General features: G+C 45.1%; 1 protein-coding gene and 1 pseudogene across 1 annotated transcript in view; both read left to right on the top strand.

Annotated features, from left to right (window-relative positions):
• The window catches only part of LOC110321409 (cytochrome P450 2C23), a 27,781-nt gene that overhangs the window by 5,441 nt on the left and 6,365 nt on the right, over positions 1–15,975 (top strand). The window contains exons 2-7 of the mRNA XM_021197654.2: positions 991–1,153; positions 6,926–7,075; positions 7,794–7,954; positions 8,521–8,697; positions 9,902–10,043; positions 11,152–11,339. Coding sequence (XP_021053313.1) covers positions 991–1,153; positions 6,926–7,075; positions 7,794–7,954; positions 8,521–8,697; positions 9,902–10,043; positions 11,152–11,339 — 981 coding nt within the window. The remainder of the gene's footprint in view (positions 1–990; positions 1,154–6,925; positions 7,076–7,793; positions 7,955–8,520; positions 8,698–9,901; positions 10,044–11,151; positions 11,340–15,975) is intronic.
• Positions 14,300–15,975, top strand: part of LOC110329652 — a 5,000-nt pseudogene continuing 3,324 nt past the window's right edge.

Here is a 15,975-nt window from a genome sequence, read left to right as displayed (position 1 = left end):
GACATCCTAGACTGTCCTCTGACCTCCACACACGTGCAAAAGACGGACATCCTAGACTGTCCTCTGACCTCCACACATGTGCAAAAGACGGACATCCTAGACTGTCCTCTGACCTCCACACACGTGCAAAAGACTGACATCCTAGACTGTCCTCTGACCTCCACACACGCTATGGAATATGCAGTCCCCACATATTTGCACACACATCATACATATATAGTAATACACACACACACACACACACACACACACACACAAGTTTTCTATAAATTTGGGGGAGGAATAGAAATGTAGGTCAGGGCCACAGTCATGGTTCCCAACATCCCCTGACTCAATTCATTTACTTACTATACTATTTCCAGTTGCATTGGTTTTCCTGCAATGATGTAGCTCCATTCTTCTTTATAGCTGAGAAAAAAATCCATTCTGTGTATATATACATCTTTTGTTTAATATAAGAGGTATCACCTTTTAGATCTTTCCCCGTGTTGTCTTATTAAGCTCTTCTTTGTCGCCCAGCACCACATTCTTTAACACTGCCATAGAACTGTGCATCATTTGGATGACGGATGTTATTTATTTGGCTGTTTCTTTTTTTTTTTTAATTTTCACCATGTATAGTCATTGTACAATCACTATGTTTATATGTGCTGTGCTACATATGGACATTTTCATTCATGGATAGAATGTATGTTTGATACAGCCCAACCCAAATGTGACTGTTTCTTTCTTCTCACTTACAGTAGATTTTAAATTCTACGATGGCTCCTAGGGTTCAAGGTATCTGCGGCAGTCTAGATGCTTAGTGAAAATCTGCTGACTAAGGTTGCATGTACAAATGAAGGAGTAAAATAAACTAGATACTTAGGGTTAAATTCCTAAAATGAGACTCATGGAGCAAAGGCCAAGCCCTGTGCAAAACTCACTTACAAGCTTCCAATAAAGAGATTTCACAACATCATTTGCGCAACTGCTTCTGTCTCCCGCCAGCTGGCCAAAGAGTATGGGCCTGTTTACACTCTGTACTTTGGATCCTGGCCTACCGTGATCCTGCATGGCTATGATGTGGTGAAGGAAGCGCTACTCAATCAAGGTGATGAATTCCTTGGGAGGGGACCTCTGCCCATTATCGAAGATAACCAGAAGGGACATGGTATGTTTCGAGCCAAAATGCAGGTGAACTTCCCTTGACACCTGGGTATCTAAGGGAAAGACATCTGATTACTAACTTATTGCATGCCTGGTTTGCACATAGCAACTAACAACATGCTTGCAATGCCATGTTGGGATTCCAGTGCAAGTGGCCCAGAGTCATTACAGATGCCATAGGTGACAGGCATCGTTCCCAACAAGACTGGCCTCACTACTAGTGCCAAACAGACCCTGAGAGGTGCCAGGTCACTAACATTTCTTATCAACTGGCTAAAACTTAGGGGGCTCCCATGTCTGCTTCAGGTTCAGTTATTTGTACAATAATTTATAGAATTGAGGAAGGTGCTAGGCACAGTTTCATTACATCCTGAGAAGACATATCAAAAGGATCTTAGAGGATTCCAAATGTAGAATGAAGCACATCTGGGAAGCTCACGTTAGTCTTGATGTCCAGAAGTATAGCCTGAGATTTCATTACATGAGCATGCTTGATGGAGCTGTGTGCACGCGCATATGTGTGTGTGTTTGCAGGTGTTTGTGTGTCTGTGTGTGTTTGCATATGTTTGTGTGTGTGTGTGTTTGCAGGTGTTTGTGAGTCTGTGTGTGTTTGCATGTGTTTGTGTGTATGTTTGTGTGTGTGTGTATTTGCATGTGTTTGGAGGTGTTTGTGTGTCTGTGTGTATTTGCATGTGTTTGTGTGTATGTTTGTGTGTGTGTTTGCATGTGTTTGTGTGTGTGTATGTTTGTGTGTGTGTGTGTGTGTGTGTTTGCATGTGTTTGTGGGGTAAGCAGTTTCCAACTGAGCCAGCTCCAGCTCATGAATCTTTGCTCATGTGTCTTAACTCTATCACCAGAGCCTCCTCCAGCATCTTGAGGTCAAAAGTTCAGGGTAATATCAAGTGATTCAACCTTTTCAACCTTCTTGGCTGATCACTTCCAGCAGAGCTAGCCCTCATCTTGGAATTATTCAGGGCTCACTATGAATTAGTCCACTAGTATAAACTTGGGCATCATCTAGAATATTAACAGTGAATAAAAGAAAGGGTTCTTATACCCAGAATTTAGAAACTTCAAAAATAAAAAAAACAAGGATGAAGACCAGAACATGATTTTTATCATACAACAGATTGTACAGCACCTTTGAGATGAACATCAAGTCAGGTTAAGTTAATTCGTCCTGTGAACAGGACTGAGCTAGAGCCAATATGAGACGCTTTTAAAACAGGAGCCATTACTCAGAGGTCTGGGACTAGAGAGAAGCAGTACTTGGAGTATAACTTCCCACAGTGGGGGTTGGGCGGAGAGTGGCAGCGGCAGCTAACAAGGTCTAGACCGGGCCAGGTACCTTGAGCTAAGCAACAGCCTGGATGGCGAAGGAGAAGGGAGGATGAGGGGAGTAGCCTGTGAGTAGCCATGACAATCCCAGTCATATTTGCATTCTCAGCTGAGAACAGATTCACAGAGAATTCGGCATGTGCTACACAATGCTTTATCTGTATCAAATGTTATACAATAAAGGAAAAGGCAAGAGTCTCTCTCAAGTCATTTAAAATGATAAATTTTGAATCCCAGACAAATTCTTTTCGAAGTGTATTATGGATCCCTAACTACATGTATAATACAGACAGGATGCTAGTTGTACAAGGGGACTGATCCTTGGGTCATCCTCTGTTGAGATTAAAGGACATTCATCCAAGTGAAGCAGCAGCCAAACCTCCCTTTGGACAAACAAGTTTCTGCATTGGCTGTCTGTGTCCTCTGTTCATTTGTCTTTTCATTTTCTTTGAGACTATAATATGATTACGCCATTCCTCCCTTCCCCACGGCCCTCCAAAGCCTCCTATATACTTCTTGTTACTCTCTTTCAAATTCATGGACTCTTTTCCCATTAATTGTTGTTACAGTCATTGGTGGTGTGTATGTGTGCATGTGTGCATGTGTGCATGTGCATGTGCTTATGCTTGTGTGTGTATGTGTGTGAGTGCATGTGTGTGTGTGTGTGCATGTATGTATGTGCCTAAACATATAAATACAGCCTGCTCAGTCTGAATACTGTTGCTTGTTTATATGTTTTCCGGCTGGCCATTTAATATTGGATAACCCAGAGCTTTTTCTTCGGGAAGACTATTTCTTCTGTTTTCTCATTCCTTGGTTGCCTGGAGTTCTTTATGTAGGCTCAAGGCCTACTGATCCCCGTGCCCCCTCCACCTCCCATCCCCTATCCCGCTCCCCCATCCATGTTAGCATCATGGTTGTGTTGATTAGCCATGTTGCTGAACTTGTGGGTGTAGCTTTCTGACATTCCTGGAGATAAAAATCTCACAGAAAACTCCCTGTTCCACCCCCTCTTTCAAAATCATCGCTGAGACTGAGGTTCAGAGTGTGTTGTGAGTGTGTGTGTTGGGACTGGGCTCCACAGCTCTGTACTCCATTGGTTGTGGCTTTCTGTAATGGTCTCTGTAATGGTGCAAAGAAGGGGTGAGGACTACACTTATGTGTGGGTGTAAGCACAAATCTGTGGGTGTAAGCACAAATGTTTACATTGTTGTTAGGGGTTATGCTGACTTAGGAAGATGCCAGTTGTAGGTTCTCCCCCAACATCCATGATCTCTCTAGCCCCGAGGAGTGGGGTAGCTTTCTAGTAGCAAGCACGATTTCCCTCTTGCTGAATAGATCGTATTCCAATTAGAGAGCTGTTGGTTACTCCTGGGTTACGTATGCCACACCAACCGCATCCACAGGGCTATCATTCCATGGTGTGCATTGTTGTGGTTCACAGGCATCGTAGATGGGTACATTATTGATTGTCTCCCTCCTTTGCAAGGTGCCTCTGGTACCACGAAAGCCAGACCCCAGGGAGGAGACTTCAAATCAGTTCCGGCTCAGGGGCTCCTGGGCTTCTCTGTCAAGTTTAGCCTGGAGCTGGAAGCGGCTGGGCTGGATGGAGCTGAGGTAGGGGAAAGCCACTGGCCTAAGACATGCAGGTGTTGCATCTCTGCGAAGAGCAGCTTGCGGTTTTCCTGTAAACTTCCCGACTGCCCCTTACCTGCATGCAGTGGGAAGAAAACAGTGAGCTGTTACTTCTCCAGCCTTCTGTGTTCTGAAGAGAAACCTGGCAAACCTGCCTTGTGTCTCAGTTCCCTCCTGCTGCCATAACAAAGCACCAAATTTGGGTAATTTATAGCAAAACAACCTTGTCCCATAGTAGAGACCAGGAGTGTGAAATCAAGGTGCTGGCGAGTTGGTTCCTTTTGGGGAGCTTTGAAGAGAATGTTTCATCCCTGCCCTCCAGCTCCTGCTGGGTTTCTGGCAACTTTTAATATGCCTTGGCTTGTAGCTACATCACCTTAACCTCTATGCTCATGTGACATTTTGTGTGTGTGTGTGTGTGTGCGCGCGCGCACACGCACATGTGCACACACGTGCATTTTATAAGGACAGTCACATTGGGTTAGGGACTATCCAATGACCTCATTTTAACTTGATTATCTCTGTAAGGACCCTGTCCAAGTCAGGTCCCATTCACTAATACTGGGGGTTAACTTACCAAAGTATTTCTGGGGAGGGTAGCAATTCAGTGAATAATATTTTTGCTCAGTGGAATATCTGCTAAAATTCTAACTGGCTTTCTGTTGCCTTTGAACAACTACTGCTACAGATTGCTATAATGTGTGTGTAACTAATCAAATTGTTGAAATATTTCCTGGTAATTATCAACTCAATATTTTCCCTACTTCTTTGATCTTTAAACATTTATATCATTGCTAGTGGCAATCGTTCAAATCTTTCGTTTATTCGTTTGCTCACCAGAATTAGTTGCCATTAGTGGGCCGAAGAATCAGCTGTGATTAACAAGGCACCAGAACTTCTAAAGTGAAACCTTTGTGCGACTGGGACATTTGATGCCAGTTAACTGGAGCTACAAAATGAGCAGCGATTTAGAGGCTGTTCTGATGCCCCCGGCACATATATAGAAGAGAACTGCCTGTTCTGTCCTCAGAGGACCCAGGGAAGGGGGAGTCTTGGTGGGGAGCACTCTCTTGGAAGCAAGGGGGAGACGGAATGGGATGAGGGATCTGGGAGGGGAGACTGGGAAGGGAGGCAATGACTGGAATGTAAAGAAATAAAATAACGTAAAAAATGATGAAGAAAAGAAGAGGAAGAGGGAGAGGGGGAGGGAGAAGGAAGAGGAGAAGAGGAGGAGGAAGAGGAGGAAGAGACCAGCATCACTGACATGAAATCTTCTGAGAAGTTTCCTGAGAGCACAGAGAAGCTATTTTCCAGAGGCAGCCATGGTTGTACCTCATGATGTTGGGAACTGGATGTGTAAGAGTCACCCAGGAGGTACTGGTTTTGAAAGCATGAAGGGGTCATGGAGAGCAGGTGATGTTTAGCACTGTGAGAGGCCATGAGAGGCCACTGGTGAAAGTGCAGCCTCCGTGGCAGTTGAAGGCCCGGGACTGAAGGGGTCATGCAGAGAAGTTAAGGTTTGTCACCAAGAAGAAAGCCTATGAGAGGCTAATGGTGAAAGTGCAGCCCGGATGCAGCAAGGGACCCCAGCAGGTTTGGAGATGCCGGTACCATGGGATGACCACCAAGAACAGCAGCAGCGGTGGCATAGAGCCAGACAGAGCCTAGAGGACAAGCTGTGTGCTGCAGAGAGCAGAGCAGGAGAAGTGACCCAAGCCCTTTAGAGAAGCCCGGACGATCACGTGATCCTAGCCTTTGGATACTGAGCTGTTTATATTATTGGAGATTAGTTTTGTTTGGTTCCGATTGTGACTGTGTCCTAGTTCTTCCCTCTTGAAGAAGGCATTTAATCTAATTTTGATTTTTACAGGTGCCCACAGCAGAAAGACCTTGAACTTTTAAAAGAGGTTTGGGATTTTTAATAAAGAGATTGGATATTTTAAAGAGACTGAAAGTTTAATGGGTTTGAATGTGTAAAGACTGTGGGACTTTTAAAGTTATTTATGTTTTTTTAATGTAGATCTTGGAGGTGAATGAGAAAGGGAGATTTGTGGTCTCATAGTGATGTGTTTGTGTGTCAAGTTGACATAAGCTAGAGTCATCACATAGAAAGGAGCCTCAGTTGAGGAAATGCCTCCATGAGATCCAGCTGTAAGGCATTTTCTCAATTAGTGATCAATGGGGGACGGGGGTGGGGCAGGGGGGAGGGGAGCAGGGCTAGCCCATTCTGGATGGTACTATCCCTGGGCTGGAAGTTCTGGGCTCTATAAGAAATCAGGCTGTGCAAATCATGAAGAACAGGCCAGTAAGCATCCCCCCCCCCATGACCTGCCTCAGTTCCTGCCTCCAGATCCCGGCCCTGCTTAGGCTCCTGTTCTGACTTCCTTAGATCTGGAAGTATACACCAAATAAGCCCTTTCCACACCCAACTTGCCTTTTGGTCATAGCGTTTCCATGTCATCAATAGAAACCCTAACTAAGACAAGTGTCAAACAGAACTCCATGAGATCGCACAGCGGTTTTGATGGGTTTTTAACAGAGCCAGATAAAAGTCCCTTCCACAGTTGGGACTGTCACTCCCCACCATCAGCCCTCTGTCTTCACATTTGCCCCCCTTTGACCATAGCTTAAATTTTCATTTTCTATGACAGACGCTCAGAGTGCTCTGTACTCCATGTGCTTTGACTGGCCTGCTCTCTGTCTGGATCAGGAACACAGACGTAGTCAGGCCAGGCAAGAGAGGAGCCGGAGCGAAGTTGGCCTCCATGGTACAAGACCCTTGCTATTCTCTCACTTTGCCCAGGAATTGTTTTCAGTAATGGAGAGAGCTGGAAACTCCTGCGACGCTTCTCCCTCATGACGCTGAAGAACTTCGGGATGGGGAAGAGAAGCATAGAAGAAAGAGTACAGGAGGAAGCCCAGTGCCTCGTGGAGGAGTTACACAAAACAGAAGGTGGAACCAAATGCCTGTCCCTAATCCTTGCTCCTCCTTTGAGGGGTCCCTTAGCCCAAGGTCTACCCAGTCTATGAAGACATCAGCCAACTAAAGCTGTTAGTTAGGGCTCAGCAGTGCCTCAGATGGCTTCACGTTCTAACCATGTCACTTGTCTAGATGTATGTCTGGACATATTACTACATTTTTTTCTAAGATGCATTTTCATTATTTAAAAAAAAACAATCAGGCTTCAAATCAAAGCCAATAGAAAGATTTTAATGATACAGGAAAAATATTTGCATGGTATCCAATATATTATAAATGCCCCATAATATTGATTGTTCCCATTCTTAAAATATACATATAATAAAAAAATGTGTTTTAATTATAGTATAATACTATATAGAGCATATAGTAGCTCATGCTAGTACAAGATCAATGGACTAGACTAACAGCATATGTACTGTATATGCTAATATATGTGTGTTAATTAAGATAACTAGAAGATGCTTGCATTCTAATAAGGGAAGTTTAGAGGAATAAGCCAGATGTATTATATTTGAAAAGAGGCCAGTTCTTGAAATTCTAATTTAGGATGACTAGAATGTCCATCATTAAGGCTCTGGAACTATGGCTCAGTGAGAGAGCCTTGCCTGGCATGGGCAAGGCCCTGAGTTCAATCCTGAGCACTGCAGACAACAAATCTCAGTGTTGAAGCTCTTCTCCCCACCCCCAGCTCAGCCCTTTGACCCGACCTTCATCCTGGCCTGTGCTCCCTGCAATGTGATCTGCTCCATCCTTTTCAACGAGCGATTCCAATACGATGACAAGACATTCCTCAACCTTATGGATCTTTTAAATAAAAATTTTCAACAACTGAACACTGTATGGTGCCAGGTAAGACCTGGGTTCTACCTGTGTTTGTCACGGTCCTCACTGGTCTCCTGGAAGCCTAGGGTTCCCTTGACCTATGAGCTTAGTGTCCTTCCCTTTGTGCATGCAGAGTAAATGAGTAACATTTAGTGCAACGACTGGGGACATTTGCCCTCTGCTTGTTCTAACTGGTCTCTTGGGAATGTGGCTCAGTCGTAGAGACTTGCCTAATGTTTGTGAGTTCATGGGTTTGATGCCCTGCACTGCAAACTAAAGACAGGAGGGAGGGAGGGACAGAGGGAGGGAGGGAGGGAGGGAGGGAGGGAGGGAGGAAGGGAGGGAGGGAGGGAGGGAGGGAGGGAGGAAGGGAGGGATCCAAGAAGGGCTTTCCCAGTCATTTCCATTGACAGCCACTCGGTACATCTCTACTCCCTGACTCTGGGGTTGAGCAGAGGTAGGACAAGTCATAGATGGGAGGGACACTCACTCCTCTTTGCATGTCGCTTACCCTCCCCTTGCATTTGCCAGTCACACCACTCCTCATACAGGCATTACTGACACTTTGTCTGTTTGCTCGCTTTCATTTGTAGATGTACAACCTATGGCCAACGATCATGAAGTACATGCCTGGAAAGCATAGAGAATTCTCAAAAAGACTTGATGGTGTTAAAAACTTCATTCTAGAAAAAGTGAAGGAGCACCAGGAGTCCCTGGACCCTGCCAACCCTCAGGACTACATCGACTGCTTCCTCAGCAAGGTTGAGGAGGTACATGACCCAAGGGGGGGCTCTTTTCTTGATGTATTTCAGCCCCCCATGAAGATGCAGGAGAGTGGTCACATATGAAGGTAGTTGTTATAATCCTGGTACTGTACGGATTGCTGGATAAAGGATTTGACACAGATACACTGTAAATAAACTGTAAATAATGTTAGATGTACCAATAATGACTGGCGCATAGCACTGGTCCTTGGAACGCTACTGAACAGAGCTCCAAATTCTGGAACTTAGCACTGTCCACATTTAGAGTCCCCCAGCTAAGCTGAGCAGTAGTGGTGTACACCTTTAGGCCCAACACTTGGGAGGCAGAAGAGGGTGGATCTCTGAGTTAGAGGCCAAGCCTGGCCTATAAAGTGAGTTCCAGGGCAGCCAAGACTATACAGAGAAACCCGGATGCAAAAAAACAAACCAAACCAAACCAAACCAAAACCAAAACAAAAAGAGTCCAGCCAGCTATATAGATGAGAGGAAAAACGGATAGTTAACACTATCCTAAGTGCACATTATTTCCACAATAATAAGTTCTGGCATGTATATCCAGGTTCCCTTGAGGAGATGTCTGAGAAGAGAATGCTGCACATCCCACTGCCCCGAGTGAGTTCCCTGAGTTAATGAGGCCTTTATACTTTCTTCAGTTACCAAAGAGGTCCACCACAAGGGCCTAGTCATTCCGATGAATGTTAGGGGACTGTAATCTCTGGGAAAACGAAAACTATCAAGGTGTGGTGGTACACACCTTTAATCTCAGCACTCAAAGGCAAAGGTGGTTAAATCCAAGTTTGAGGCCAGTCTGGTCTCCAGAGCAAACAAGGGCTCCTAACAATGGTGTTACAGAAGAGCCACACAGCTGGGTAGAAAAAAAAGGAAGCTGGCCAGTCATGCAGTGACCTTCCTACACCGGGCTCACACAGAGCTTATCAAACTAGTCTCTTTCATTAAATACTGCCCGAGAGCTTATCATTCGCCAAGTGTTTGTGTATGTGGGGTGTTGCTCAGAGAGCTTCCTGCCCATTCTGTGTCCCGGCTAACCTGAGATTTGAGCCTGGACGATTCATCTTCCTGACTCACAGCTCTATTCCGATAGGACAGGACACTTAAGGGACCTTGGAAAGAGTGGATCTTGCGTGGTGGGATCTGAAGAGACTGTTGCCTCTTCTTTAGCTCACAGAGCCTATAACTCTCCCACCTGCAGGAGAAGCACAAGCCGAGATCTTATTTTACTCTGGACAACTTGGCCATCTGTGGGTCTAACTTGTTTACGGCAGGCACGGAGACAACCAGCACCACCCTGAGGTTCGGGCTTCTGCTCCTTCTGAAGCATCCAGAGGTGCAAGGTACCCTGAGTGACGAAGGAGGTGGGGGCTGCTGTGCTTCGTGGGAAGGGCCTTGTCTTTGAGGGACAGAATTATGTCCCATGGTGCTGCTAAAGAAGAGAGGCATTTAGGAACTAAAAGACTTTGATTTAAATTCAAAACTAGAACTTCTGGATCTCAAACCTCATATGTTAGAAAAAGAGACAAAACTTTAGCTGTAACTGAGCAGAAGACAGAATGGGTTCCATGCTGAAACCACTCTCCAACCTGCTGGGTGACCGCACAGGAGTTCTTTCATCTCGTGGGCTCCTATTTCACACCTTAAAAATGCACCAAACCCCTCAAGGGGGATTCTTAGCTCTGACAGAATTTTTCTTTTTCTTTTTTTTTCTTTTTCTTTTTCTTAGCATATACTAATTACATATAATGATGGATTTCGTTATGCCTTTACATGCATGTAAACAATGTATATAGATCCTATTCATTTTACATGCAAGTATATCATGGATATAGATCCTATGCGCTTCTCCCACTTCCCACTCCTGTTGATCCGGGAACGGGGGAAGGATTACTGAAGGGAAATAGGCGAGGGGTTTCTAACAGGAGAACGGGTGGCCTACCAGCAGCTACACCATGAAGGCAATTCTCCCTCCTCCAGCAACCACTAACTGCTTATGGATCACCAGGTGGGTCTTAATCACGAATTTAAAGTGAAATTCAAAGGATAATCTCAAGCCATTTCTCAGAGCACAAACTGTAGGAAGTCAGTATTTACTGCTCAACAAAACACAGTTCCCACAGGAGGTCTGGGAAAGTGCTGATAAAGATGCACCCAGCAGAACAAGGATCTAACAGTTTTCCTCTATGGCTGATTTGCCGGGAGTCACATGATCAGTTGGGCCTGCCTGGGTCTTGTCCTAACCACAATGGCAGTCGTGCACATTCCTTGCCCCAACCTTTGTTTCCAACAGCCACATCTTTGGGATTTGCAGCAAAAGGGGGCTTTGAACCCCCTAACCCCGCTCACCCCCTACCAAAGCCTTCTCTGGGTCACTTTCTATCACTCTTTGCAAGTATTTCCAGGTCTCCTGGGATATAGGCCTGAGGAACCCTCACCCTGTCTCTGCAGCCAAAGTTCATGAAGAACTTGATCGTGTGATTGGACGCCACCAACCCCCCAGCATGAAGGACAAGGTGAAGCTGCCCTATACGGATGCTGTGCTGCATGAGATTCAAAGATACATCACTCTCATTCCTTCTAGTCTGCCTCACGCTGTGGTCCAGGACACAAAATTCAGACACTATGTCATCCCCAAGGTTAGATGCGTTTGCAAAGATGATTGGGAAGGAAGGGGTTGCCATGGTACCTGCTGGGGTTGAGCAATGGCTCTCAGTTCTGGGGCTGGAAGAGAAACTGGTCAGAGTCACAGACATTCTGTCACCTCTGGGCCTTGTCTTCGACTTTGTAGCACGTAGCGCACGCTACCTGACGTTTCCCAGACCACTTCCTACCCATGTCACATGCATTAAATGAGCAGCGCCTTCCATTCAGAAGACGCTCGCCTGATTTTTCATAGTGGGTTTTAGAAAGGGCCTCACTGTGAAGGTGCAGCGGTTCTGATGTTGAGCCAGATATTGCCTTTAATCCCAATGTTCGGTAACTCAGTTACGGTATTGCTGCCCTCACAGTCAATCTGTATATGCCAGGGTTGTAGAAAGCCTTCAGCATTTACATTTAAGGGGCTCCATTGCTCATAAGGTGTAGAAAAGATTCCAAATGTGGTTGAAAACACTGCCAAACTCAAACTGCCCTTCCTGTCTAGTCTGCTAAAGTGTGAATGTACACAGCTGCCATGGGACTGGACCTTGACTTCAGTCGTCTAAAAACAAGGATATACATCATAAGAAAAAGCCAAGGGCTCGGTGGGTGAGGGAGGGCACTTGGTGTGCAAGTGCAAGAACCTGAGTTCAGATCCCAGCATCGGTAGATAAAACCACCCGTAACCCGGCACTGTGGTGGGCAGGCATGAGGGTCACTGGGCCTGTCTTTCCTCTTTAATAGAACAAGTCCTCACTACACTACCTCAGCTGACCCCTCATCTTTTAATTCTTTAACCTTAATCCTGGTGTGCTAAGATTACAGGTGTTCACCACCAGTCCAGCTAAGAAAACTTTCATTAATAAAAAAATTACGCCGGGCCTGGTGGCGCAGGCCTTTAATCCCAGCACTCGGGAGGCAGAGGCAGGCGGATTTCTGAGTTCGAGGCCAGCCTGGTCTACCAAGTGAGTTCCAGGACAGCCAGGGATATACAGAGAAACCCTGTCTTGAAAAACCAAACCAAACCAAAACAAAACAAAACAATAAAAAAATTACAAAGTAAAATTACTCAGGGGTAAGTAGGAAGTTTGCAAGATTTTAAAGATTTAAAGATTTTAAAGATTTCAAGTTTAGAATGCTAAATTATACAATTTTTTAATCAAAAGATTTATTCTGTCTTAGGCTAGGAAAATAAATTATCTACAAATAAAATTACATGTTTATATGTATAAGATGTATTTATATTAATATATAAATTAATATTAATAACTATATTTTTCTGGAGCCAAATTAACAGATTCTAATTTTGATATGGAATTTTTAAAATATTTAAAATAAATTATAGGAGCCAGGCAGTGATGGCATACGCCTTTAGTCCCAGCACTTAGGAGGCAGAGGCAGGTAGATCTCTTGAGTTCAAGGCCAGCCTGGTCTACAGAGTAAGTTCCAGGACAGCCAGGGCTACACAGAGAAAACCTGTTTCAGCAATAAATAAATAATAAGTAAGTAAAACACAAATCTACAGGTTTTTAAAATTTTATTACACATTTTACTTATTTTTATGTATGGATATTATGAATGGTTAATAAATATATAAAATAAACCCACAGAATGGAATAGACTGAAAATAAATATGATAAGGATTTATGTTTTAACTTATCATACTATATAGACTGGATGTTTAAGAGAACGTTTCTTTTAAGACAGGGTTTCACCATGTAGCCTTGGCTGGCCTAGAACTCACTGTGTAGGCCAGACTGTGGTGGAGCTGGCAGAGCCCTGCCTGAGGGATGGCAGGCATTCTTGCTGGTAGCAGCACCAAAGGGAGTCTCTGCTGTGTGACCAAAGGCTGTGTGGCCACAGCTGCAGATGTCCACGGCTCCAGAAGAGCATCGCCACTGCTGAGAAGAACTTTTATTTTGTGGAGATTTTCCTCAAAATAAGAATTTCTTATATGTTATAATTTTTAATAAATCAAGAGACTTATTCTGTGTTAGGCTGGGAAAATTTATCTACAAATAAAATAACATGTTTTATTACATATATAAAAAGTATTTATATTAATACATTACAATATATTTTCTGGAACCAACTAATAGATTCTAATTTTGATATGAAATTAATTATTAAATATATATATATATATATATATAAGCTAGATGTTGAGGCACACACTTATAACCCCAGTTTTTGGCAGATGGAGACAGGAGGATCAGGAGTTCAAGACCAGCCTCAGTTACATAATGAGTTTGAGACTCTGGCTCAAAGTACAAACTAAAAGAATGTAGTTTATATTTGAGGATTAGAAATTTTCTGTTTTAAAAGATGCTCACTAACCATGGGCATTTAAAATTCTATTTCTATAAACTAGAATATATTATGCAAGCTACATAATACCACAGGTTCTATGTGGAAACAGTGGGCCAGGCTGTGCATGTCTTGTTTTCATTTCATAAGGTATCTTCCAGGGGACAATTATAATCTGGTAACAGTGATTATGTCAAGCTAGAAGCCCATGAAGAGTCAATACAGGAAAAGAGGGAGGAGCCAGTGGGGTGGCTGAGCAGGTAAAGGTGCTTGCTGCCAAGTAATGACCTGAGTTCAATCCTGGAACCCACATGGTGGCAGGAAAGAACTGCCCCGTGACCTCCACTTGCACACTGAGGCAGGAAGATGTAAACAAACAGATAAAATGTAGAGGAATTTTAATCCAGCAACATGGTTGCCCTGATCGCATTCAAAGGCCTTCTAGGTCTGTGATCTGGCTGGAATGTAGACAGAACACACCTGCAGTCCCCAAATATGAGTCTAATTAAGGGACAGAGAAAGTGACAAATCGGAGAAAGATTTGAAAGAATGGATCAGAGGTAGAATACACCCAACTCTCAGAAGAAAGGCTGGGAAGTGGCGGGAGGGTGGTGGTGGGTGGTTGGTGGGTGGTTGACTAGAGCAGGCCGCCATGTCCGCAGGGAGCACGACACATCCTGCTGCAGCAAATGGGATCAGCCCGCTCCAGCTCCTTCTCTTCCTGCTGCCAGCCGCCCCAGGTCGGGAAGTCGCTGGCAGCTGGGCGAGCCCTGGGGGGGGGGGGGGGCACCACCGCCGCCGCTCCTCCGTGGCTGCCAAGATCAATGCTATGCTCATGGCCAAAGGGAAGCTGAAACCATCTCAGAATGCCGCCAAGAAGCTTCAGGCCCCTGGCAAAAGCCTAACTAGCAATAAAAGCAAAGATGACCTGGTGGTGGCTGAAGTAGAAATCGATGACGTGCCTGCTGACCCGAGGACAGACACAAGATGAAATCAGTCGGCTTAGTGGGGCTGCTGTGTCAACTCGGGGACGGTTCATGACCGGTTCATGACGACTGAGGAGAAGGCCAAAGTGGGACCCAGAGACCGTCCATTGTATCTTCATGTTCAGGGACAGACACGAGAATTAGTAGACAGAGCTGTAAATCGAACCAAAGAAATAATCACCAATGGAGTGGTGAAGGCTGCCACAGGGACCAGTCCAACTTTTAATGGAGCAACAGTCACTGACTATCACTAACCAGCTCCCATTGCTCAGTTATCACCTGCTAGTAACCAGAAGCCTGCCTTCCAGTCCGGAATGCATTATGTTCAAGATAAACTACTTGTGGGTCTAGAACATGCGGTGCCCACTTTTAATGTTAAAGAGCAAGTAGAAGGTCCAGGCTGCTCTTATTTGCAACACATTCAAATTGAAACTGGTGCCAAAGTCTTCCTACGAGGCAAAGGCTCGGGATGCACTGAGCCAGCGTCAGGCTGAGAGGCTTTTGAACCCATGTATATTTATTTCAGTTATCCCAAACCGGAAGGCCTGGCTGCTGCCAAGAAGCTCTGTGAGAATCTCTTACAAACAGTTCATGCTGCGTATTCTAGATTTGTGAATCAAATTAATACTGCTGTACCACTACCAGGCTATACAGAACCCTCTGCTATAAGTAGTATCCATCAGTCTGGTTACCCTGCTGTTCCCCCTCCTCAGCTGCCAGTTCAGCCTCCCTACCGAGTACCAAGCATAGTGCCACCAGCTGTTTCATTGGCACGTGGAGTCCCACCTGTGCCAACACAGGATCCGATAACACAAGTGCAACCTCCAGCTAGCCCTGGACAGAGCCCAATAAGCGCTCCTTTTATTCCTGCTGCTCCTGTCAAAAACTGCCTTGCCTGCTGGCCCCCAGCCCCAGCCCCCACTCCCAGCTCAGCCCCAGTCACAGAAGAGGCGATTCACAGAGGAGCTGCCTGATGAACAGGACTCTGGACAGCTTGGATACCAGGTACAGGCTTCTCCAGTCAGAATGAGATAGAAGGCGCAGGATCGAAACCGACAAGTTCCTCAGGCAAAGAGCGAGAGAGGGACAGGTAGTTGATGCCTGCACCAGCCTTTCCTGTGACTGGAATAAAAACTGAGTCTGATGAAAGGAATGGGTCTGGGGCCTTAGCCGGGAGCCATGATTATCCAGCCAAGAAGATGAAAACGGCAGAGAAGGGATTTGGTTTAGTAGCTTACGCTGCAGATTCCTCTGATGAAGAGGAAGAACATGGAGGTCATAAAAATGCAAGTAGCTTTCCACAGGGCTGGAGTTTGGGCTATCAGTACCCTTCCTCACAGCC

The sequence above is a fragment of the Mus pahari genome, chromosome 1 (genome assembly GCF_900095145.1).
Source record: "Mus pahari chromosome 1, PAHARI_EIJ_v1.1, whole genome shotgun sequence".
Classification (NCBI taxonomy): Eukaryota; Metazoa; Chordata; class Mammalia; order Rodentia; family Muridae; genus Mus; species Mus pahari.
Note: the sequence above shows the minus strand (reverse complement) of the source record. Positions and strands in the feature narration are given on the sequence as shown.